This window comes from Cannabis sativa, chromosome X (assembly GCF_029168945.1).
Source record: "Cannabis sativa cultivar Pink pepper isolate KNU-18-1 chromosome X, ASM2916894v1, whole genome shotgun sequence".
NCBI classification, from domain to species: domain Eukaryota; kingdom Viridiplantae; phylum Streptophyta; class Magnoliopsida; order Rosales; family Cannabaceae; genus Cannabis; species Cannabis sativa.
In genome coordinates, this window is record NC_083610.1 from 29,618,530 (window position 1) to 29,645,674 (window position 27,145).

At 31.5% G+C, this 27,145-nt stretch overlaps 1 protein-coding gene across 1 annotated transcript; it reads right to left on the reverse strand.

The window, feature by feature from the left end:
• Positions 1–23,856: 23,856 nt before the first annotated feature.
• Positions 23,857–25,152, reverse strand: LOC115724679 (uncharacterized). Its single transcript, XM_030654022.2, has 2 exons — positions 24,518–25,152; positions 23,857–24,374 (listed from the first exon to the last, which is right to left on the reverse strand). Exons 1-2 carry the CDS (start codon positions 25,077–25,079, stop codon positions 24,358–24,360), a joined length of 579 nt encoding a protein of 192 aa, XP_030509882.1. The 5' UTR covers positions 25,080–25,152; the 3' UTR covers positions 23,857–24,357.
• Between the last annotated feature and the right edge of the window lie 1,993 nt (positions 25,153–27,145).

The following is a 27,145-nucleotide window of genomic DNA, read 5'->3' on the forward strand; positions in this document are numbered from 1 at the left end:
GAATGCAAGCTATGGAAAGAAGTAACCTGATCGATTCCAGTCTAGCTACTAGAGCAAATGTTTCATCAAAGTCAACACCCTCAACTTGAGTGTATCCTTGGGCAACCAACCTTGCCTTGTTTCGAATGATAGTGCCAAACTCATCACTCTTATTTTTGAAGATCCACTTGGTTCCAATGATGTTCACAAACGGTGGTCTTGGAATCATTTTCCAGACTTTGTTTCGAACAAACTGATGAAGCTCATCCTGCATAGCTAAAAACCAATCTTCATCCATTAAAGCTTCTTTTATAGATTTAGGTTCTAAAGAAGAAATAAAACATAAAAATTGAATTATATTGGCATATTTTCTTCTTGTAACCATGATCTCATCCAAGTTTCCAAGGATGAGATCTGAAGGATGATTCTTTTTAACCCTGGAGGATGGTTCCCTCTGTATTGGATCAGTGATTGAATTTAAAGGATACTCAGATTCTTTTGTTGTTGGATTTTCTGTAGCAACAGATTCCTGCACAAGAACCTCGACGACCGCTTCGAAGCTTCGTCGGGTTCCTTTTCCTCGACGACGGGCTTTTCAAGCAAATCTTCAATCTGTTCTTCTGTGGAAAACTCAGAAAAATCTTTTAGATCATCAACAACAACATTAGCAGATTCCATAATAGTTTGGGTTCTCATGTTATACACACGATATGCCCTACTATTTGTGGAATATCCTAAGAAAACACCTTCATCACTTTTAGAATCAAATTTACCAATGTAATCACGATCTCGTAAAATATAACACTTACATCCGAACACATGAAAGTGACTTACATTTGGTTTCTTACCTTTCCAGATTTCATATGGTGTTTTGTGAGTACTGGACGCAAGAATACTACTGTTGATGGTATAGCAAGCTTGTTAATGGCTTCGGCCCAAAGGCGCTTTGTGAGCTTCTTGCTATTCAACATTACTCTAGCCATTTCTGTTAGAGTACGATTCTTTCTTTCAACCACTCCATTTTGTGGAGGAGTTTTAGGAGCAGAAAATTCATGAGAAATACCGTTAGCTTTACAAAATTCATCATATATGGTATTTTCAAATTCCTTACCATGATCACTCCTAATCCTAACAATTTTGCCAATGTTACAATCTTTTTCAACTCGTAATTTCAAACACAGAGTTTGGAAAGCTTCAAAAGTATAAGATTTTTCTCTCAAAAAATCCACCCATGAGAATCGAGAAAAATCATCAACACAAACAAAAATATACCTTTTACCATTTAAGCTTTCTACCTGGATTGGACCCATTAAGTCCATGTGCAAGAGTTCGAGAACTCTAGAAGTATTCACATCTGGGACACTCTTGTGAGAAATTTTCAGTTGCTTACCTAACTGGCATGGACCACATTTTCCCAATGACTCTTTACCTAATTTAGGTAATCCTCGAACAATCCCTGAAACAGATAATTTTTTCAGATTTTTAAAGTGAATGTGCCCAAGTTTTTCATGCCATAGGTCAGTAACATTTTCAATGACAGAATGACAAGTGGCATGCGTAGTGAGAGTATAACAATTATCACTAGATCGCAGCCCTTGTAACACAATTTCATCAAGAATATTATATACATAGCATTGATTGCTATCAAAGCTCACAGTATAACCCTAATCACAAATCTGACTAATGCTAAGTAGATTAGCTTTTAGTCCTTCAACCAACATGACATTCTTTAGTTTAGGAAGCCCTTCGAACTTGAGAGTTCCCATTCCTATGACTTTACCAGTAAGACCGTTACCAAATGTAACTTCTCCATAGTGCATTGGTCTTATGTTCACAAGAAATTCTTTTTCACCTGTCATGTGTTTGGAACAACCACTATCAAAATACCACATGTTAGAAGCAACAGTTTTAAAACAAGTAGAACCTACCAAGCATTTGTTTTTGACAACCCATTTTTGTTTTTGTAAAACATGTTTATTTCCAATGTAATTAGATTTAAACATGTTATGCATGGTTATGCATTTAGGTCGAATGTGACCTTTTACTCCACAAAAATGGCAAATAGGAATGAAACGTCTTCCTTTCCCTTTGAAATTGTCAAACTTACCGTGCTGCTTCTTTTCTGTAGCAACAGAGTGCTTTGCTGTCGAGACAGAAACCTGCGAGGTAGAAACAGTTCTTCCAGAAACAAAACTATTAGTGGTATTAGACACAAGTTGATTTGGAACATAACCCACCCAAAGATGATTGGTTTGGCCAGATTTTTGAATTTTTTCAAAGATGGTGGAACCTGGATTTAACATTTTAACATTCTTTTTAATGTTATCAATTTCCTTGGTTAAAGAAATAATTTTTGATTCTTTTAAAGACAATTCAGATTCACAACATTTGAGTTTATCTTCCAACTCATTAATGTTGTTACACAAAATTTTATTATCTTTAACCAGGGAGCGATTTTCAGCACTAGTTTCCAACCACTTACCAAACATTACCTTGTAGGATTCAATCATGGAATCCTCATCAATTTCTGACTCATCTGATTCGGATCTGGATTCTTCCTTGTTGTCATTGATCAGGATATTGTTCAAGCAAATGCTTTTTCCTTTTTCCTGCAAATTTCTTGACAAAACACTTGTTAGGACAACTTTTTCTTTTTCATCCTCACTACTCTCAGAATCATCACTCCAAGTAACATTCAATCCCTTTTTATTTTTCTTTAAGGTATTAGCACATTCGGATTGAGTGTGACCAAAACCTTCACATTCTCTGCATTTAATACCCTTTTTATTGTTAGATGGAAAAGGTTTAGAGGGAATGTTACCAGAAATGTTACCTTTTGGGTTCTTTGAAAAGAACTTTTTATTTCCACCAGATTTCATGAATTTTTGGAAATTTTTTGCCAATAGAACCATTTCATCATTATTTTCATCATCAGAAACAATATTTTCAGAAGCATTAAAGGCAATACCTTTGCTTTTCTCATTCGAGAGATTTTGCTTACTCTTTTTCTTGATTTGTTGATTCAACTCAAAGGTTCTTAAAGATCCCATGAGTTCCTCAACCTTCATTTTGCCAAAATCTTTTGCCTCTTCCATTGCAAGCAATTTTGTATCAAACCCGTCGGGAAGAACTCGAACAATTTTTCGAACCAAGACGATTCATCTAGTTTTTCTCCCAAGGCAAAAAACTCATTAGAAATATCGAGATAATCTTTCATAGAAATCATTTAAAGTTTCGCATATCGACATTCTCAATTCATCAAATCTAGTTTGAAGCATGGTAAATCGTGATCTCTTTACATCGGCGGTACCTTCAAATTGAATTTGAAGGATTTCCCATGCTTCTTTTGCGGATTCACAAGATGAGATTAATTTAATAAAACCTTCACCACCACCATTACAAATAGCATGTAAAGCCTTATTATTATAACCAGATCGTTTTTCATCTTCGGTGGTCCAACCGAGTTCGATTTTACACGAGTATTACCTTTTTCATCATTTTCAGTAGGTTGAGACCAACTAGTAAGAATAGCTCTCCATGCTTTCTCATCTTGCGATTTGATGAAAGCTCTCATCCTGACCTTCCAATAAGGATAATTCGACTCATTCAATAGAGGAGGTCTAGAGATGGAACTTCCTTCTGCAAACAAAGACATCTCACACAAAACAAGTTAAACGGAATAACCTCAAGATCTCACTAAGAATTTAGTGACTCGCTCTGATACCAATTGAAATTCCGTATTTTAATATTCCCAGTTTGATTATTTAATTAAATGATTAATTAAATGCGGAATAATAAAAGCGGTATCGAAAATGTTTTACGTAGTTACGAATGCAACTCTGTAACTCCGGAGAAACCCGTAAAAACAAACGAGGCATAAAAGTAAAAACACACAAGATTTTTGTACGTGGTTTCAACAATCCTTTCAGATTGTTACTAGTCCACGGGGCCACGCCCAGAGATAAGATTCATTAGATCGGTATCAAAAATACAAAGTAATTGACTTATGCATAAATAGACTCCCTCTTATTGTATGCCGCAAGCTTGATGTATTCCACCTACTAACCGAATCTTGATAAAACTCCAAGAGCTCGAACTCCCTTCGATCACCTTGAAGAGTGCTTGAATCCTCCCGATTCAAGGCTTAAAGGCTATCTCCCGAAAGCCTATACAACCATCTCCCGAAGGTTGTGTGCTTGTATCCTCCCGATGCAAGACTTCAAAAGCAATCTCCCGAAAGCTTGTAAATACCCTTCTCCCGAAGGTGCACTGATGTTCTTCTTCGTTGTAGACTTGAATACAGACTCAAGACAATACAAACAACAAATAAACAGAGTAAGAGTAGAACAACTCTTCTCTACAAAACAAAGACTCTCTTTTCTAAAGGTATGAATGAAATTCAAAGATACAAGAGAGGTACCAAGAGAGGTACTAAACAAAGACACTCTTTCCTTAAGATATGAAAGCAATTCTAAGTGTATGAAAGAGATACAAAACCTAGCAGCTATAAGATGTATTTATAATGAATATACATCTCATAGACAACTTACATTTGGTCTGAACAAGACCTCAACCCACTAGAAACTTCCCTAAAATAATTCTTCAATCAGTCCAGGAATTTCCGTTTCTGTACATACAGAATCGTGGGCAGTAACTACAACTTTCCTTTTATAGAAAAGGAAAGTCTAGCTCCGGTTTTCTCTTCAAGAAACCTGATCTAAGAAAATGGGAAACTCAACACAAGATCAGATTACACAGCTGGTTAGATAAAAACGAAATGGGTAACCAAACTTACCATTTTTACCTTTTTTCCAAAAATAGGAAAGCTAGACAACTTTCCTTTCAAGTTTGATTTACACAAATATGGAAACCATATCAATATATGCCAGCCGAAATATACATTAAATAATAAAATATTTTTGTCAATTGAATATGCCAAAAATGGAATTAACACATATCATTGGATGAATGGTCTATAAATCATCTCATGTCATTTTATATGACGCATATGATTATAATCCCGAAATTCTATTCCCAATTGATATAAATCCTCAATCTTAGAAATCTCCTACTTGTATGGGCAAATCTGACTTAGAGTTTGTATTAGTAGTGGTGGTCCAAGAAAGAATTACTCATTATATTTGGTTGAATTTAAGTCTTTGACTTTAATTTTAGAATCCAAACAGAAATTTTCTTATATTTCTAATTCCAGATACAATACAGTTACACTTTCTCAAGTGTTTAATATCCATCTTTTATTTATGGATTCAAACTGTATGGAATATGAGTTAGGTATTCTGTGACCAAGATCCACTTGCACTATTCTAAGAATTCTTTTATAAACCTATGTCATCAAAAGACTCTACCACATTTTTTTTAATCTATGGCATTTGTATCTTGTTCATAGTGGATTTGACAAGATCAATCTCTGCAAAGAGTTAATATGCCTATATCCACTGAAAGTAGTTCATCTCATTCGTAGATGGATATACATTCAGGGGTGGATATGAGTTTTTCGTTGTATTCTTCAAACGATAACTCTAGATTATACCTTTTTGCAAGAAATTTGAAATGTTTGAAAAATTTCATTAATTTCTAGCAATGGTTAAAACCATTAAGGTAAGTGGTTAAAGATCTTGCGAACTGATAGGGGTGGAGAAATAGTTAGTAGATATGCAGTTCAAAGATCATTAAATTGATTTTTGAATTATATCCAAACTTACCTCCCCAGAAATTTCGAGTTGCATATTGATGATTAGTTACTAGTCGTTGCCTAAATCCTTCTATGGTAATACAATTTCAGAATGATGTAATGGTTGGGTACTTAATGTAAATCATTACTAGATTCATGGATGACCTAATCAAAATCTTAAGAAAAGCTAGAACTGTTAACCATGGTTTGTTAGCTATTCTAAGTGATTAGGGGTGGACCATCCCAATGTCAATAGATAAGAAAGTGTTTGTTCAAACAAATACTACTTTTCTAAGAAAATGACTAAGTCTGAAAAACAAGTAGCAAATAAAGGAGATATTTAATTCTTGATTCCAAAAGTGTTCTATCATCTTATATAACATATGATGATCCCACTGCCTCTGTTGTCTTGTCACAACCAAAGAGGTTAATACCATTTAGTTTTCTTCGACATAATTCACGGTACCTTGTCGTAGTGGGAGAGTTTCTAGGAACTCACCTTCTTATGACTTGGGAGACACTAGTGATTAAAATCCATTGTGAGTTTAAACAAGTAATGGATTGTCAAGATAAGAAACTAAGAAGAAAGCCAATAGAACTATGGTTTAATCCATTCACATGGAGTAACCTAAAGTTTTCTATTACAAGGACATAAAAGGAAATTTTCGTTTATAAGTCCATTCAATGGACTTAACAAAACTTCCTGTTCCTAGTATTATAGGTTTGAGTTTATCTAAACCTATGGCTTGTGGTATACCTGGTAATTACTTACTCTAATGCAAGCAACTTACTTTAGTAAGATGCTGAAGCATTTTCTTTCTAATGGCAATCTATAGAAGCTTCACAACTTCTTAGGCATAGATTTTATCTAAGGAAAAGTCTCAACTATTCCAGAAAAGATAAAGCCATGAATGAATTTCTTATATCAACAGTGAGAGGTCTTAGATATGCTTTTGTATGCCTTAGACCAGACACCTGCTGTTGAGTGGGAGTAATGAGTAGGTATCAGATTAATCCAGGAGAAGAACATTGGAAGACAATCAAGTAAATCATAAGATAAAGAAGAGGAACTATATGTTAGTCTATAAGGGTGTGTTTAAAACTCTTAGACTACACCATATCAGATTTCGAAATTTGCCTATGTGCTAATAAATATTTCTGATAAGATCGTGGTTACTCTGGGGGTGGAATAGTGATTTTGGAGAAGTGTAAAAACCTATCTGAAGTCTCTAGGTCTACCAGAGAGAGACTGAATGTTAAAGCTGCAGGAAAGGTACTTATTCAGTCTAAGGAAAGTTCTATACATCTTTGGCACCATTCCAAATTGCCTTAAACTACTAGTGTTAATTTCCTGATTAACCAAAAGTAGTTGCCAAAGATATAGAATCCAGTATCCCAAGAGAGTAAACATATAGAGAGGAATTTCACATTATCAATGATTTTGTGATTAAGGAAGAGTAATGGTGGAGAAAAGGTTGTGGTTAATTCAACCTTTCAGATCCTATTACGAGGAGTTTACTACTACTACACTTGATTTGTATATCAAGGTGTTGAGATTATTTGAAATGCACTTTTTGTTTTATATTAGTGCAAGTGGGAGTTTGTTGGGTTTTATGCCCTAAATAAAACTCATTTCAATATAATCAGATTTACTTATTAATATAGATCAGATATAACATTTAATGTTGCATGGTTCACATGATTTATTTCATGATTATATGTACATAATGTATGAATTCATCTGAAACCCTTTTCACATACTTGATCCTGTTTATTGTGCCGTCAACACATTGTAAAGTAAACATGACTATGTGAATAAAGTTTCTTAGATTTATCAGACACAAGGTTTTACTGATATGATAATCTACAACAAGAGTTTACTTGTATTTGGAGAAATACTATGTTCTTTCCAGAACGTTGGTTAAAGTAAAGCTCAGGTTGGATGCATGGAGTATGCATAGGAAGGGACCGATATTGAACTTTAACTTAGATTTATTAAACTTACCGTAATATCTATTCAAGTCAATATCGCCTAGTTGATCCTAGATCAAATGATCTTAATCCTGATATGATTAGGCTCAATCTCGAGAGGCTATTCGTGTTCTTTGATTTGTTAGTTAAGCCTACTTTTAGGTCAGGGTGATACGTACATTTTGGGAACACGATAGTGCAATTGAGTGGGAGCGCTAGCATAAACATGGAATCTATAGCTTCTATCTGGCGAATAGTAAGCAAAGGATGATCTCCTTCGAGCTTGACCAAACGAACATAAATGGTGGTGTACTCATTTCACATAAGCTGAAATATCATTTATACGGGGTCAAGTGTTTTAAGGAATAAATACATTGTAGGGTGTAACGGTAATTTAATCCCTTTACAGTGTAGATCATTCATATAGAGGATCATTGATCACATTAGGATTATAACAATGGATAACTAATGATGTGTCTGTTGGATTTTATGCCCTAAATAAAACTCATTTCAATATAATCAGATTTACTTATTAATATAGATCAGAAATAACATTTAATGTTGCATGGTTCACATGATTTATTTCATGATTATATGTACATAATGTATAAATTCATCTGAAACCCTTTTCACATACTTGATCCTGTTTATTGTGCCGTCAACACATTGGAAAGTAAACATGACTATGTGAATAAAGTTTCCTAGATTTATCAGACACAGGGTTTTACTAATATGATAATCTACAACAAGAGTTTACTTGTATTTGGAGAAATACTATGTTCTTTCCAGAACATTGGTTAAAGTAAAGCTCAGGTTGGATGCATGGAGTATGCATCGGAAGGGACCGATATTGAACTTTGACTTAGATTTAATTAAACTTACCGTAAAATCTATTCAAGTCAATATCGCATAGTTGATCCTAGATCAAATGATCTTAATCCTGTTATGATTAGGCTCAATCTTGAAAGGCTATTCGTGTTCTTTGATTTGTTAGTTAAGCCTACTTTTAGGTCAGGGTGATACGTACATTTTGGGAACACGGTAGTTCAATTGAGTGGGAGCGCTAGCATAAACATGGAATCTATAGCTTCTATCTGGCGAATAGTAAGCAAAGGATGATCTCCTTCGAGCTTGACCAAACGAACATAAATGGTGGAGTACTCATTTCACATAAGCTGAAATATCATTTATACGGGGTTAAGTGTTTTAAGGAATAAATACATTGTAGGGTGTAACGGTAATTTAATCCCTTTACAATGTAGATCATTCATATAGAGGATCAGTGATCACATTAGGATTATAACAATGGATAACTAATGATGTGTCTATATGGTGGAACATATAGAGCATTCTATATACTGAGAGTGCAATTCTAAGTTCTATGCCTGGATTCAACGAAGAATTAATAAGTTAGTGAATTTTAGTAATAAATTCTTGATCTACTTATTGGAAGCTCGGTTATATAGACCCATGGTCCCCCCACTAGTTGAGATAATATTGCTTGTAAGACTCATGTAATTGGTTTTGATTAATCAATTATAATTCTCAAATTAGACTATGTCTATTTGTGAATTTTTCACTAAGTAAGGGCGAAATTGTAAAGAAAGAGTTTTATGGGCATATTTGTTAATTATGATACTTTGTATGGTTCAATTAATAAATATGATAAATGAAAATTTTATTTAATAATTATTTATAGTTATTAAATAGTTAGAATTGGCATTTAAATGGTTGAATTAGGAAATTGGCATTTTTGAGAAAATCAGATACAAAAGGTGTTAAAATTGCAAAATTGCAAAAAGCAAGGCCCAATCCACTAAGTGTATGGCCGACCACCTTTGTAGCTATTTTAAGTTGATTTTTTCATTATTTTAATGCCATATAATTCAAATCTAACCCTAGTGGAATGCTATAAATAGATAGTGAAGGCTTCAGGAAAATTACACTTAAATTTTCTATTTTTCCTTCAGAGAAAAACCTGAGCTTTCTCTCTCCCTATCTTTAGCTGCCACTTCTTCTTTCTCTTCCATCTTGAATTTCGAAATTCTTAGTGTATGAGTAGTGCCCACACACAGCAAGTGATACCTCAATCATAGTGAGGAAGATCGTGAAGAAAGACTTTCAGCAAGAAGGAGGTTTCAACATCAAAGATTCAGAGAAAGAGATCCAGGTTCAGATATTGATAATGCTCTGCTACAGAAAGGAATCAAGGGCTAGATATCTGAACGGAAGGAGTCATATTATTCCGCTGCACCCAATGTAAGGTTTCTTTAACTTTATATGTGTTTATTTCATCGTTTTAGAAAGTTCTTATTTAGGATGTTAATAAACATACTTGTGAGTAGATCTAAGATCCTGGTAAAATAATTTCCAACAACTGGCCTCAGAGCCATGGTAATTGATTTACTTGCAAGAAATTTGGACTTTAAAACGATTCTTTGTATGTTCTTTGGATGGTATCATGTTGTATTGAGTATTATTTGATGATTGATTGATGTTTGTAAAATTTTCGTGAAACATAATTGCGATTTTATCCCTGGAATTATTTTTATTGGATAGTATGGAAAAAATTAAGCAAGTTAGCCTTTTACAGAACTTAATTTGGATTTTATTTGAATTAGTTATGATTTTTTGAAGATTTGAAAAAATCGGGGCTGTGCTGATATTTTCCTGCGATCGCAAATCTGTCCGTACAGTTTCGAATTTTTTTTGTTTTTCTTCGATTTTTCATGCTTTTTCATGGAATTAACTTCCAATTTTTTGTATAGTTTTGTATTTATACTATTACTATTCCTAATTCAATTCTAATTATCATTTTGAATTAATTTAATATTTTTTAAATTTAATTCAAGATATTAGTGTAATTTGAATTTGAATAGAATTAGTATCTATCTTCTTGCTTAAAAATCTATCTTATTTTTTTTTTAAATTTAAGGTCAGATTTTATAAGATATTTATAAAATCTTTTAAGATATTTTTAAGATATCTTATCTTTTAAGATATTTTAATTATATCTTATCTTTTAAGATTTTTTTTAAATTAAATCTTTTTAGATATTTTGACCTTATTTAAATTTAAAATAAGATATTTATAATCATGTAATTTTAAATAGATGTAAGATATTTTGCTAACTTTTAAATTTTGTTATTTTATTTATTTAAATTAAATTTAAAATCTGAAAAGATATTTCATTTATCTTTTCTAATTTTTATTTAATTTTTATTTTTAAAATAACATTTAATTTTTAAAAGTAGTTAGCAAATTTTGAAATGATATTTAGGTTGGTTGAAACCTAATTTTTCAAAAAGTAGGTTTAATTTTAAATATTTTTTTTTAAATTTCGAAATTTAAATTTTATTTCCGAAATTAAATTTTTTTAAATTTTATTTTTCGAATATTAAAATATTTTTTAATTATTTATTTTTCGAAATTATTTATTTAAAATTAAATAAATCATACTTCCAACTATCCAGCTAACCTTGTTGCAGGAGTATGTGGTTTTAGCTTGTATGTAAGTTTTTTAAAACCTATTATTACTTGATTGCAAATAGCCATGGTTACCTTTTGCCAGATCTAATGATCTGATGGCTCCCTTGGTCAAGATAATAATTTGTAACAGGTATATTTACAATCTTCTTTCATCTGTGTATGACCTAGCAACATGATAGGACCCATCCAAAGTGTGCCTGTGTGAGCCTATGTGTTTAATTTGATTATAGATACATATAGGTTGTTGTTGCTAAAATAAATTATCATAGTTCTTGATAGAATTTATTTAGGCCCATTTAGTTATTGGGCTTATTCAATTAATAACAGTTGTTCTTATTAAGGTTAAATTCCTCTCTTTTGGGCCTTGTGTGAGAGTTGGGAGCCATAGAAGTGGGTACGACATACTGAACCCAAAGACTCCCCTCACACAAACCACCCCAATTGTGAAGGCCCATTTGCCTGATTTGAATGACTGTACTAGGTTAATTATACTAGTTTAACCTAATAAAATTGATTAGCAACATAATTAATTTCATTTATTTTGAAATTAATTTAAGAAAAATATAGTTTAAAGAATTTTTTATTCTAAGCTAAACTATATGTATTTTCTTGTATTTAATTAAATAAAGAATTATAACCATCTAGATTCTTTCTGGAACTTAATTTAAATTTTTCATTAAATATTCTTATTTAAGTTGATATTTAGTTATCTACAACTAACCAACTTAAATCTGAATATCTTTTGAATTTCAAATTTCAAAATTAAGTTGAGGAATTTTAGGCATTGGTTATTAAGATTCTTTAGATATTTTTTAAGTTAATATCTTTTCGAAAATTAACTTAAAATGGAATATTTTTCAAATTAAGTGATTACAACTTAATTTTTGATATTTAATTAAATTTAAATTTGAAAAATATTTAAGTTCTAGATTTTTTCTAATACAACTTAAATTAGATATTTTTTCAAATTTTGTGGAAAAGATACTTAGTCAAATAAGATATTTTCTAGATAGTTATTTCTAGACTACTTATTATTTCTAATATTAAATAGGAAAATATTATAAATTGTGAAATTAATTATTTAATTAATTTTGGTACAATTTATTTTAAGTATATTTTTCCTAGTATTAAACTAGAAATTAATAATTAAGCCTTCTCTACACTTAATTATTTATTTCTTGAATTTAATACATTTAATTAATTTGAAAATTAAATATCAAAGTTGATTTTTATCATCATACTTAAATATTTCTTTTTCATGACATTTAATTAAATAGAAAATTATTTTTAGTTGAAATTTATTTTTTCAACTAAATTTAAATAATTTTCAAAATATATTTTTTCTTTATTTTATTAATCACTTTTCGAAATTGCATTTCTTAAATGCTAGAATTTCGAATTTTATCTTGAAAAATAGATTAAGTTGTAAATTAATTATTTATTTTAATTAATTCTTGGATCAACTTAAATCAATGATTTTTTCATTTATTTATTAATTTAAAATAAATTGAATTAAAGTATATTATTAGAAATTGAATTAATTAGTCAAAGAAAAATCTAGATAGATGATATTTTTGCTTGAAGTATTTTTCTAGTGTATTTAATTAAATAGAAAATTAATATTTAAGTTGATTTTCATCATCCTACTTAAATATTTGAAATTTTTCTTATATATTTAATTAAATAGGAAAATTATATTTTTTGTTGTAAATTAATTTTATTAATTAATTTTGGGCCAACATTAAATTAGAATAATTTTCCAGGATTAATTTTTTATTTTAACATGCATTTTCGAAAATTGTATTCTTAAATACTTTAATTTTTTGAAATGCAATATATATTTATAGAAAATTAAATTTGAGTTGTAAATTAATTTATATTAATTTTGTAACAACTTAAATTGAATATTTTTCTAAATATTTATTGGAAATTATTACTAAGATGGAAGAAATACATGTTATTTTCATATCCATCTAAGTAAAATTTATAAATATTAAATTAAAATTTGTATTTAGAATTTTTCATTCTAAATTGGAAATTTTAAATAAATATATATTTAAAATAAATAAATTAAATAAAGAGAATCAAAGAAAATACAACTCACTTTAAATAATGAGCTTGATTATTATTAAGATATTCGATCTCCATTGTTGGTCTTACAAAAGTTAAATGTTTTCAATATAACCTCGAGACGCTAGACTTCGTCCCCCTATGGATGGTTATTCGTTGAACGCATTTAACACCGTAAGATTTCATTTGATAAGTGTTTTGTAAGTTTTCGTCTCTATTAGACTCTCCCCTACGGTGACTACTTAGAGATAAACTTATGAAACATGAAACAATGGTGGAAGCTCATAAAATGAGAATAACCTTGACTCTCGCCTATCGGGACAACGTTGGATTCTTATTTTGATCGAATAAAAGGTTGCTAGAATGGTTTCTATTTTAGATGAGCTGACAACTCTATTCAATAAATGATGCTTTGACTCTCGCCTACCGGGACACTGTATCAGTTTGTTGAAAACCTTGGAAATTATTTAGGATTGTATGTTTTAGTATTTTCACTAGTCATTCCTACTTGCTATATGCTTATAATTTCTGAATTGTGTATGAATTTATATTGAACCATGTTATTTTCTGTTATTAAGTTGTAGTTTAATTTCGAATCTTCATTGTTGGTCTAACATGTTTGTTTTTCTAATGAGATAAATCCCTAATGGATTTTCACCATTAGACATACATAATAGTGTAAGATCTCGAAAGATAAATATTGTATATGCAACATCTAGCTGTTCATCAATTGATGACACCTTAGACTAGTATTTTTACAATATGAAACAAGAAGATTACATAAATAAGATTACTTTGTCTTTCGCTAATCGAAGCATCGTTGGATTCTTATTTTAAACGAAATTATCCTAATTCCTCTTAGCTTATTCATTTCGAATGAGCTTTATAACATATCATTGGATGAATGGTCTATAAATCATTTCATGTCATTCTATATTTTCTCTTAAGAAATTAAATGACGCATATGATTATAATCCCGAAATTCTATTCCCAATTGATATAAATCCTCAATCTTAGAAATCTCCTACTTGTATGGGCAAATCTGACTTAGAGTTTGTATTAGTAGTGGTGGTCCAAGAAAGAATTACTCATTATATTTGGTTGAATTTAAGTCTTTGACTTTAATTTTAGAATCCAAACAGAAATTTTCTTATATTTCTAATTCCAGAGACAATACAGTTACACTTTCTCAAGTGTTTAATATCCATCTTTTATTAATGGATTCAAACTGTATGGAATATGAGTTAGGTATTCTGTGACCAGGATCCACTTGAAGTATTCTAAGAACTCTTTGATGTAACTATACCTAAGTCATCAAAAGACACTACCACTTTTTTTTTAATCTATGGTATTTGTATCTTGTTCATAGTGGATTTGACAAGATCAATCTCTGCAAAGAGTTAATATGCCTATATCCACTGAAAGTAGTTCATCTCATTCGCAGATGGATGTACATTCAGGGGTGGATATGAGTTTTTCGTTGTATTCTTAAAACGATAACTCTAGATTATACCTTTTAGCAAGAAATTTGAAATGTTTGAAAAATTTCATTAATTTCTAGCAATGGTTAAAACCATTAAGGTAAGTGGTTAAAGATCTTGCGAACTGATAGGGGTGGAGAAATAGTTAGTTGCTATGCAGTTCAAAGATCATTAAATTGATTTTTGAATTATATCCAAACTTACCTCCCCAGAAGTTTGGAGTTGCATGTTGATGATTAGTTACTAGTCGTTGCCTAATTCCTTCTATGGTAATACAATTTCAGAATGATGTAATGGTTGTATACTTAATGTAAATCATTACTAGATTCATGGATGACCTAATCAAAATCTTAAGAAAAGCTAGAACTGTTAACCATGGTTTGTTAGCTATTCTAAGTGATTAGGGGTGGACCATCCCATTGTCAATAGATAAGAAAGTGTTTGTTCATACAAATACTACTTTTCTAAGAAAATGACTAAGTCTGAAAAACAAGTAGCAAATAAAGGAGATATTTAATTCTTGATTCCAAAAGTGTTCTATCATCTTATATAACATATGATGATCCCACTGCCTCTGTTGTCTTGTCACAACAGAAGAGATAAATACCATTTAGTTTTTCTTAGACATAATTCACGGTACCTTGTCGTAGTGGGAGAGTTTCTAGGAACTCACCTTCTTATGACTTGGGAGACACTAGTGATTAAAATCCATTGTGAGTTTAAACAAGTAATGGATTGTCAAGATAAGAAACTAAGAAGAAAAGCCAATAGAACTATGGTTTAATCCATTCACATGGAATAACCTAACGTTTTCTATTACAAGGACATAAAAGGAAATTTTAGTTAATAAGTCTATTCTATGGACTTAGCAAAACTTCCTGTTCCTAGTATTATAGGTTTGAGTTTATCTAAACCTATGGCTTGTGGTATACCTGGTAATTACTTACTCTAATGCAAGCAACTTACTTTAGTAAGATGCTGAAGCATTTTCTTTCTAATGAAAATCTATAGAAGCTTCACAACTTCTTAGGTATAGATTTTATTTATCTAAGGAAAAGTCTCAACTATTCCAGAAAAGATAAAGCCATGAAAGAATTTCTTAAAACAACAGTGAGAGGTCTTAGATATGCTTTTGTATGCCTTAGACACCTACTGTTGAGTGGGGGTAATGAGTAGGTATCAGATTAATCCAGGAGAAGAACATTGGAAGACAATCAAGTAATTCCTAAGATTAAGAAGAGGAACTATATGTTAGTCTATAAGAGTGTGTTTAAAACTCTTAGACTACACCATATCAGATTTCGAAATTTGCCTTAGTGCTAGAAAATCTTTCTAATAAGATGGTGGTTACTCTGGGGGTGGAATAGTGATTTTGGAGAAGTGTAAAAACCTATCTGAAGTCTCTAGGTCTACCAGAAAGGGACTGAATGTTAAAGCTGCAGGAAAGGTACTTATTCAGTCTAAGGAAAGTTCTATACATTTTTGGCACCATTCCAAATTGCCTTAAACTACTAGTGTTAATTTCCTGATTAACCAAAAGTAGTTGCCAAAGATATAGAATCCAGTATCCCAAGAGAGTAGACATATAGAGAGGAATTTCACATTATCAATGATTTTGTGGTTAAAGGAAGAGTAATAGTGGAGAAAAGGTTGTGGTTAATTCAACCTTTCAGATCCTATTACGAGGAGTTTACTACTACTACACTTGATTTGTATATCAAGGTGTTGAGATTATTTGAAACACACTTTTTGTTTTATATTAGTGCAAGTGGGAGTTTGTTGGGTTTTATGCCCTAAATAAAACTCATTTCAATATAATCAGATTTACTTATTAATATAGATCAGAAATAACATTTAATGTTGCATGGTTCACATGATTTATTTCATGATTATATGTACATAATGTATAAATTCATCTGAAACCCTTTTCACATACTTGATCCTGTTTATTGTGCCGTCAACACATTGGAAAGTAAACATGACTATGTGAATAAAGTTTCCTAGATTTATAAGACACAGGGTTTTACTTATATGATAATCTACAACAAGAGTTTACTTGTATTTGGAGAAATACTATGTTCTTTCCAGAACATTGGTTAAAGTAAAGCTCAGGTTGGATGCATGGAGTATGCATCGGAAGGGACCGATATTGAACTTTGACTTAGATTTAATTAAACTTACCGTAAAATCTATTCAAGTCAATATCGCCTAGTTGATCCTAGATCAAATGATCTTAATCCTGTTATGATTAGGCTCAATCTTGAAAGGCTATTCGTGTTCTTTGATTTGTTAGTTAAGCCTACTTTTAGGTCAGGGTGATACGTATATTTTGGGAACACGGTAGTGCAATTGAGTGGGAACGCTAGCATAAACATGGAATCTATAGCTTCTATCTGGCGAATAGTAAGCAAAGGATGATCTCCTTCGAGCTTGACCAAACGAACATAAATGGTGGAGTACTCATTTCACATAAGCTGAAATATCATTTATACGGGGTTAAGTGTTTTAAGGAATAAATACATTGTAGGGTGTAACGGTAATTTAATCCCTTTACAATGTAGATCATTCATATAGAGGATCAGTGATCACATTAGGATTATAACAATGGATAACTAATGATGTGTCTGTTGGGTTTTATGCCCTAAATAAAACTCATTTCAATATAATCAGATTTACTTATTAATATAGATCAGAAATAACATTTAATGTTGCATGGTTCACATGATTTATTTCATGATTATATGTACATAATGTATAAATTCATCTGAAACCCTTTTCACATACTTGATCCTGTTTATTGTGCCGTCAACACATTGGAAAGTAAACATGACTATGTGAATAAAGTTTCCTAGATTTATCAGACACAGGGTTTTACTGATATGATAATCTACAACAAGAGTTTACTTGTATTTGGAGAAATACTATGTTCTTTCCAGAACATTGGTTAAAGTAAAGCTCAGGTTGGATGCATGGAGTATGCATCGGAAGGGACCGATATTGAACTTTGACTTAGATTTAATTAAACTTACCGTAAAATCTATTCAAGTCAATATCGCATAGTTGATCCTAGATCAAATGATCTTAATCCTGTTATGATTAGGCTCAATCTTGAAAGGCTATTCGTGTTCTTTGATTTGTTAGTTAAGCCTACTTTTAGGTCAGGGTGATACGTACATTTTGGGAACACGGTAGTTCAATTGAGTGGGAGCGCTAGCATAAACATGGAATCTATAGCTTCTATCTGGCGAATAGTAAGCAAAGGATGATCTCCTTCGAGCTTGACCAAACGAACATAAATGGTGGAGTACTCATTTCACATAAGCTGAAATATCATTTATACGGGGTTAAGTGTTTTAAGGAATAAATACATTGTAGGGTGTAACGGTAATTTAATCCCTTTACAATGTAGATCATTCATATAGAGGATCAGTGATCACATTAGGATTATAACAATGGATAACTAATGATGTGTCTATATGGTGGAACATATAGAGCATTCTATATACTGAGAGTGCAATTCTAAGTTCTATGCGTGGATTCAACGAAGAATTAATAAGTTAGTGAATTTTAGTAATAAATTCTTGATCTACTTATTGGAAGCTCGGTTATATAGACCCATGGTCCCCCCACTAGTTGAGATAATATTGCTTGTAAGACTCATGTAATTGGTTTTGATTAATCAATTATAATTCTCAAATTAGACTATGTCTATTTGTGAATTTTTCACTAAGTAAGGGCGAAATTGTAAAGAAAGAGTTTTATGGGCATATTTGTTAATTATGATACTTTGTATGGTTCAATTAATAAATATGATAAATGACAATATTATTTAATAATTATTTATAGTTATTAAATAGTTAGAATTGGCATTTAAATGGTTGAATTAGGAAATTGGCATTTTTGAGAAAATCAGATACAAAAGGTGTTAAAATTGCAAAATTGCAAAAAGCAAGGCCCAATCCACTAAGTGTATGGCCGACCACCTTTGTAGCTATTTTAAGTTGATTTTTTCATTATTTTAATGCCATATAATTCAAATCTAACCCTAGTGGAATGCAATAAATAGATAGTGAAGGCTTCAGGAAAATTACACTTAAATTTTCTATTTTTCCTTCAGAGAAAAACCTGAGCTTTCTCTCTCCCTATCTTTAGCTGCCCCTTCTTCTTTCTCTTCCCTCTTGAATTTCGAAATTCTTAGTGTATGAGTAGTGCCCACACACAGCAAGTGATACCTCAATCATAGTGAGGAAGATCGTGAAGAAAGACTTTCAGCAAGAAGGAGGTTTCAGCATCAAAGATTCAGAGAAAGAGATCCAGGTTCAGATATTTATAATGTTCTGCTACAGAAAGGAATCAAGGGCTAGATATCTGAACGGAAGGAGTCATATTATTCCGCGGCACCCAATGTAAGGTTTCTTTAACTTTATATGTGTTTATTTTATCGTTTTAGAAAGTTCTTATTTAGGATATTAATAAACATACTTGTGAGTAGATCTAAGATCCTGGTAAAATAATTTCCAACAGTGTCTATATGGTGGAACATATAGAGCATTCTATATACTGAGAGTGCAATTCTAAGTTCTATGCGTGGATTCAACGAAGAATTAATAAGTTAGTGAATTTTAGTGCTAAATTCTTGATCTACTTATTGGAAGCTCGGTTATATAGACCCATGGTCCCCCCACTAGTTGAGATAATATTGCTTGTAAGACTCTTATAATTGGTTTTGATTAATCAATTATAATTCTCAAATTAGACTATGTCTATTTGTGAAGTTTTCACTAAGTAAGGGCGAAATTGTAAAGAAAGAGTTTATAGGGGCATATTTGTTAATTATGATACTTTGTATGGTTCAATTAATAAATATGATAAATGACAATATTATTTAATAATTATTTATAGTTATTAAATAGTTAGAATTGGCATTTAAATGGTTGAATTTGAAAATTGGCGTTTTTGAGAAAATCAGATGCAGAAAAGATAAAACTGCAAAATTACAAAAAGTGAGGCCCAAATCCACTAGTATATGGCCAGCCACTTTTGTAGGAAATTTAAACTGATATTTTCATTATTTTAATGCCAAATAATTCAAACATAACCCTAGTGGAATGCTATAAATAGATAGTGAAGGCTTCAGGAAATTTACACTTAAATTTTCTATTTTTCCTTCAGAGAAAAATCTGAGCCTTTCTCTCTCCCTATCTTAAGCTGCCACTTCTTCTTTCTCTTCCTCATTGAGATTTCGAAATTACTTTAGTGTATGAGTAGTGCCCACACACATCAAGTGATACCTCAATCATAGTGAGGAAGATCGTGAAGAAAGATCATCAGCAAAGGAGTTTCAGCATCAAAGATTCAGAGAAAGAGATCCAGGTTCAGATATTGATAATGCTCTGCTACAGAAAGGAATAAAGGGCTAGATATCTGAACGGAAGGAGTCATTATATTCCGCTGCACCCAATGTAAGGTTTCTTAAACTTTATGTGTTTATTTCATCGTTTTAGAAAGTTCATATTTAGGATGTTAATAAACATACTTGTGAGTAGATCTAAGATCCTGGTACAATAATTTCCAACAACAACACCTCAAGTTAAGCATGCAATTCATCATCATTTGATCAAAATTTCAAGAAAAAAACCAAGAACAAGTTTAAGGATCTTACCAACAACTTGAACTACACCTAGATTGGTTGAAAATGCTTGAAAAACTAAGAAGAACTCTCAGCCCTATCAATCCACACCAAGCCGAGAGAGAGAGAGAGAGAGAGAGAGAGAGAGAGAGAGAGAGAGAGAGAGAGAGAGAGAGAGAGAGTATTATTTTAGTGTAAAATAATATTTATTTTAATCTTAATGAAATAAGAGATTGATGAGAATTAGTCAATTATTATTTATTGCAAAGTAAATAATAAATCTTATTTGTGGCAAAATTAAAAAATTAATTTTAGGCTTTAAAATATGGCCCACACGTGTGGAGCTTAGTCTCACACAGAGGTGACATGTAAAGGTTCATTTAATTTTTGTTTGATTATTTTATTTATAAAATAAATTAAATTAAAATGATAATTATATTTTAATTATCTAAAATTAATATATTATAAGATAATGTATTTAAATTAAAATATAATATAAAATAAAAGGATATAATAGAATTTTATTATTTAGTTATACGATATTTATTTTGAATTTGAATTTTTAATTTTAAATTAAAATATAATATTATCTTTTTATTTTATAAGATCAAAAAAAGATTTTAAATATTATAATATATGTGATAATTTTAATTTTAAAAACAAGATATATAAATATATATAAGTGAGAAGAGTACGTAATAAAGAATTAATTTTTTGGGATTAAAAATTTAATTTCTTATTCTCTCTCCTACCTTATGCCTCTCTCTCCATAAGGAGAATTGCTGTTTTTTTAAGTTCTATCACAGTGTCTCATGAGTTGAGAACATATTGTGATCAGAAAATTTATTCATCCGATTAAATCTGTAAGCCCACTCTTATCCTGAGTGTTGAGGCTAGTCTGAAAAATGTGGTGTGATTCTTCATCAAGTCCATTACTGGATTGGATGATCGATATAATACAAAATGATTCAAGGAAATTCTGATAGGCAACAAGAGATAATTTCCTAATCTAACTAGTTATTTTTTTTTCTTAACTCTAACTAGTTAAATTAAATTTATGCAATATTGTGTTGAGATTCGGGGTTTAAGGTTCATATCAGATTCAACAAAATATTTTATTTTTTTTTAAACCTGAATCCAATTTTTACTGGCTGCTACTCTCATATGAACCCTAAAAATCAATAAAGACAGCGTTAATTTCATTCTGATAAAACAACAGTCTGTAAAAATATCTATAAAAAAATTAATTTCAAGTGTTTTGTATTAATTTCTCATATAAAAAATAAGTTAAATACCATTTTAGACTCTATGTTTTGTAAAAGTTATTGACTGAACCCTCAGTTTTGTAAAATGACAAACTAGACCTTGTATTTTTCAAAATAGTACAAAATAGTACCCTGAATTGAATTTTTTGTAAAAGTAAAATTTAATAATAAATCGATATAGATATGTTATGACATAAATGATGACGTTTTCTACATCTTTTCGTTTTAGAAATTGTCGAAAAATTAAAATCAAGGTGTTATTTGTACTATTTTAGAAAATACATGATCCTTTATATCAATCAACAAAACAGAGAGTCTAGTCAACAATTTTTGCAAAAAACATATTCAAAATAGTATTAACCCAAAAAAATACACAAAGTCTTACATGCACAATCAAATAACTCATCGAATTGTTAATAGAATTTGACAAGATATACATTCTAATATGGGGCATATTTATAAAATAAACCACCTTAAATAATAAACATTACACCAGGTAAAATATGCACTTCATATACTTTGGGTAAACTTTTCCCTCCCATTCAAACACCCTCTCTATCTATCTAAACCAAAACTTACTCAAAAAGTACACTTAAACACGTAAGAATTTTAAATACTTTTGATAATACTAGTAAAAAACTACGTGCGAGGCACGTATACTAAATTTTATGTTAGGTATTTTTTATTTTATTTAAAATTGATACAATTAAAAATTAAAGAAAAATATTATTAGTTATTAAGTGAGATTATTATTATGTATATTTAAATAATATAATTTATAATTTTGACAATTAAAAGTAAATACTGGATGCAATATATTAGTGTTTAAGAAAATTTGATAATTTAATGTTCAAAAACTTAAGGAAACACAAATTAAATGTGTGTAAGATAAAAAAAAAATTAAAAATCAATCTCTAAATTGTTGATAATTGAAGATAACATCTGTCTAAAAATTGTAGATAAGAAAAATAATCATACTCATAGGTGGATTCTAATCTTCCTTTGTTTCGACAGAGATAATAGAGTAATTTTTATTTAATAGCCACAAGTATATATATCAACTCTTCTAATGTCTCTCTCTCAAATTGTTTAATACCCACAAGTATATATATATAAACTATGCTACATTAATAAGAAATAAAGAAAAAGAACCAAGGGGGATTCAAACAACATAGTAGATCAACTTGACGGAGGTGGTGGCGGGAGGTTATTATGAGGGGGAGGAATTAATCCCTGAGGCATATGAGGAGGGCTTTGTTGGGGCGGTGGCGGTAGCCGCCAATTCGGCTGTTGGCCTCCCATGGGATGGGGCTGTTGTTGGACCCAGGCTTTCTAGCACGATCCCTGAGTGAATATATGCCAATACATTTTTTGCAAGGTCGAATCGATCGAATAATTACATTGCACTGCCGGACCACGCTAGTATATATATAAATATATAAACATCCTCCAGAACAAGATTGCTCACTAATCAAAAACTCAAAACTGATTACCCACAATAGAGACCAAGTAGAATTCATAAATAGAGGTAGATCACTAATCTAAACTTTAAAGTGTAAGATAATAAACAAAAATAGTATGATTAGTTTTCCAACAATGTATGATTAGTTTCCCAACTAAAAATAGTAATGAAAAATGTAAAGGCTTTCGACAATATGATAAAACAAAAGCAATTCTTGGTACAAGTAGGAACTTTATAGATGTGACAGATTGTTGGGTTCTAAACAGGGTATCAGTATAAGCTTAATAAGCAATTTCAAACTAACTTATACTTTATTTGGTGATTGTCAAATAAACCCTATTAAGTGTAAGAAAATTAAATACCATATTGAGCATACACAAAGTATACTGTCCCTCAGCATTCATACCTCCTTTGAAGAGCCTGCGCCTTTGAAATCGGTACAACAGTCAAAGATTCCAGTCCTTGCTTTGGATCATACGATCGTGCTTTCACCAAACCTGGATCAATAACATACTTAATTCCAGGAATAGTTACGGACGTCTTAGCAATATTCGTAGCAAGTATCACCTAAGACAAATGAATAGGTATAATGTCATCTATCATCAACCCTAACAATTACTCGGAAAAATAAGGTATAGATTTATTATTTTAGAAATATAGTAAGCCATATGTGATTGGGTTGCACAAAAGTGAATTTCAGCAAACATCAATAGATTTAAGATGCCAACATAAAATTTTGCAAAAATCAAATTGACATGAAGATTTTCCAGTCACTCTTCTATGTATAAATTTAAAGATATCAGAGTTTCAGAGTGAATACAACCACAGTAAGGTTCATCTTTGTATTAAGTACCTTGCGATATTCGGCTGGAGTTGTTGCGAAAATTCGCATCTGCTGTTCTGATGGAAGAATTCGAGAATATTGTCATTGCAAGTGCATCAAACGACGATCCAATCGCTGCGAGTTGGTAACACCACTGAACTCAGTGTCAATGATAGAGCTTTGAATCTTGAAGGCCAAGGTTGCAGATGATCAGATTACCTTCTCTTCTCATCATGGAAAGCCTGATTTCTAAGCATAACATACCACAAATGATAGCATACTCTCTGAGTTGAAGAATCCATTAATTCAACAACTACCAAATACTTCTACCCAAGGAACATAGGAAAATGAGATTGTTCTGATTACAGATACTATCCACTGAAAGTTTTCTAAAGAAACTGATGAGATCTTCATCAACACTCCAATCATAGTTGTCTAATCCCAACGAACCAACCCATTAAGCTTGCTATCAAAAGATTCATTCAACATTTGAAATTCAAGTTTTTCTTTTCCCTACCAAAATGACAGAATGCAACTCATGAAAAAGAAGAACTGTATATACATATCTGTATGACTATATATATTATATATATAGAAACAGAGAAACACACAAAAAGATTCAATTTTTAACATTTTCAATATCAATTAGAACTGACCCAAAATTTCATCTCTATCAATAAATCGTTCGAGCATTTCCTTCTCTCCCAAAACCAAACAATCATTCTCCTTCCCAAACCATTCATACCTTTGTTTCGCAACATAATCATACACAGAATCCCTAATTGTAGTCGGAAAAACCCTAAAACCACTCAAAGCAGAGTAAGGAAAAGGCAAGTAAGAAACCACTCTAAGAGCTGCATTAGAGCCTTGATGAAACACACCAGGACCTTCCACGAAGAGAAATCGACGAAGAACATCGTCTCGATTGAGTCCACATAGGCTCAAATAGGGCTCGGCTGTCTCGGATTGAAGGCAACAAAACTTGATTTTTCTGTGTTTGTCTAATTTGATTACCCATTTCAGTCCTTGATGGCAGAGGTGGCAAACTCTGTCGTAAACCACCACACGTGGTTGAAGGAGAATTGGGTTGACGATCGGAGAAGGAGAAGAAGGAAAAATAATGGGTTGGTTGTAATGGGATTTTGAAGAAAATGAAGAAGTGGGTTTTGATGGGTTTCTTGGAAGAAGCCATTTGGGGAAGAATCTGGTTTGGATCATCGTTTTCTGATCTGATGGGAGGTCTATCGGAAGAACACAAGGAAAGAAGAAATGGTGAATTTGACACTTTACAATTTTCTTATGGTTTTTATTGATTGGTTATATTTTTATTTTTCTTAGGGTTAACGGAGGAGTATCAAATCCCTTGTCGTTTTTTTTAAATGGGTTGTGATTCTCGAATATTTAGCATCAAATATCAGTTCAAATATTAATGGGATTTGTTTTATTATTATTTTATTATATATGTAAAGACCGCTTAGTTTAATTTGGAAATTAGCAGTTAATTATGTTTAATTATGGAAAATTATTTATAGATATTTAAATAATTATTTATGCTGTTATTATTGAATTCTGAAGTGCATTTTATGTCATATGGTGAATTTCATAATTTTGCATTTCCTGTGCCCGGCAACATGAAACTCGCTGTTTGGCTCAGTAAAATCACAACTTAGTATGTTAGTATTGTGGGACGGTTATTTAGACATTGGGACTGTCGGGATTGGTCGGGAATTTAGAATTTCCCAACCCCTTTTAGTACCCTTCATGTTATTTTTGTGTGGAGGGGCAAAATGGTCATTTTGCCCCATTTATGTTTTGTCCTTTAGTGGACTTAGTAATTAGAAATTTGATGTTATATTATGTTTATTTTGGCTGAAATAAAGGTTTATCATATGCATGTATTCTCATTTTAATCAAGTTAGAAAATTAGAAAATTTAAGAGAAATTCAAGCTCTTTTCCTCTCTCTCTCTCTCTCTCTCTCTCTCTCTCTCTCTCTCTCTCTCTCTCTCTCTCTCTCTCTCTCTCTCTCTCTCTCTCTCGGCTTGGTGTGGATTGATAGGGCTGAGAGTTCTTCTTAGTTTTTCAAGCATTTTCAACCAATCTAGGTGTAGTTCAAGTTGTTGGTAAGATCCTTAAACTTGTTCTTGGTTTTTTTCTTAGAATTTTGATGAAATGATGATGAATTGCATGCTTAACTTGAGGTGTTGTTGCTGTTGTGTTTGTGAGATGATTTTAGAGGTTTAATCTTGTTTATTTGAGTAGAATTGAGCTGCTTGTGATGCATGACAGTTATGTTGTTTAAAGTTGTGGAATTTTAACTCAAAACTTTAGTTTTCAAAGAAAAAATAAAGAATCTGTTGCTGTTGTTTTTGTTGATGCTTGTTGTTGTTTTCTGAGGTTATTATATGCATATTTAGGAAGATTTGAACTGGTTTGGATGCATGTTAATGATGTTTAACCAAGTTTGAGTTTTGAACTCAAAGCTTGGAGCTTTAATGGCATTTTTAGTGTTTGTGTTTTCTGGGTTGTTTTGATGCTTTAGAATTGTTCTTTGGGGTATTTAGAACAGGTCTGGAAGGTTTGGTATGAATTGGGTTTGATTTGAATGAGTTTTGGAATTTTGAGTGTTTCCTGCGAGGAACCGGAATTCTGGTTGTGCAACTGGAATTGTGGATGGGATTCAGGAATTTCCAGAACCGGAATTCCGGTTCTGCAATCGGAATTTCGGTTGCAGAACCGGTCTGCCGGTTGGGGGGTTTTTAGGAACCCTAGTTTTTCTCGTTTTTATGTTATTTAGGGTATTTCCATGCTTTTTATCGATAGGGAAACTTTTAGTTTCTAGTTTAAGTCCTCGGGAAGTGATTTAGCGTATCACTTATCAGTGTTGTGATTGTTATGGTTTAGGAGCCTGTAAACCGCCGTGCAGTTCATTCCACTCAGGTTGATCGGCACACCTGAATTTAGAATTGAGGTAAGATTAGTATAACAGTATGCATATATATTACATGTTTAGCGTGCATGTTAGGAAGCCTGTTAGATTACATTAGATATGTATGTTGGCTTCGTACCATCCGACCATATCACATCAGTTAGGCTAGAGTATGACTAGCAACTGGAGTATGACCAGTATACCGAGTTTAGGCTAATTCTAGGGTTTCGGGCAGGATGCCTCGCTGGCACATCCTGAGTAAGATATTCAGCATTCCGTGCAGAGCACTCAACACTTAGCGAATTCAGCTTTCGCATCATGAGTCATCAGCTCAATCCCTATAACTCAGGGATCAAC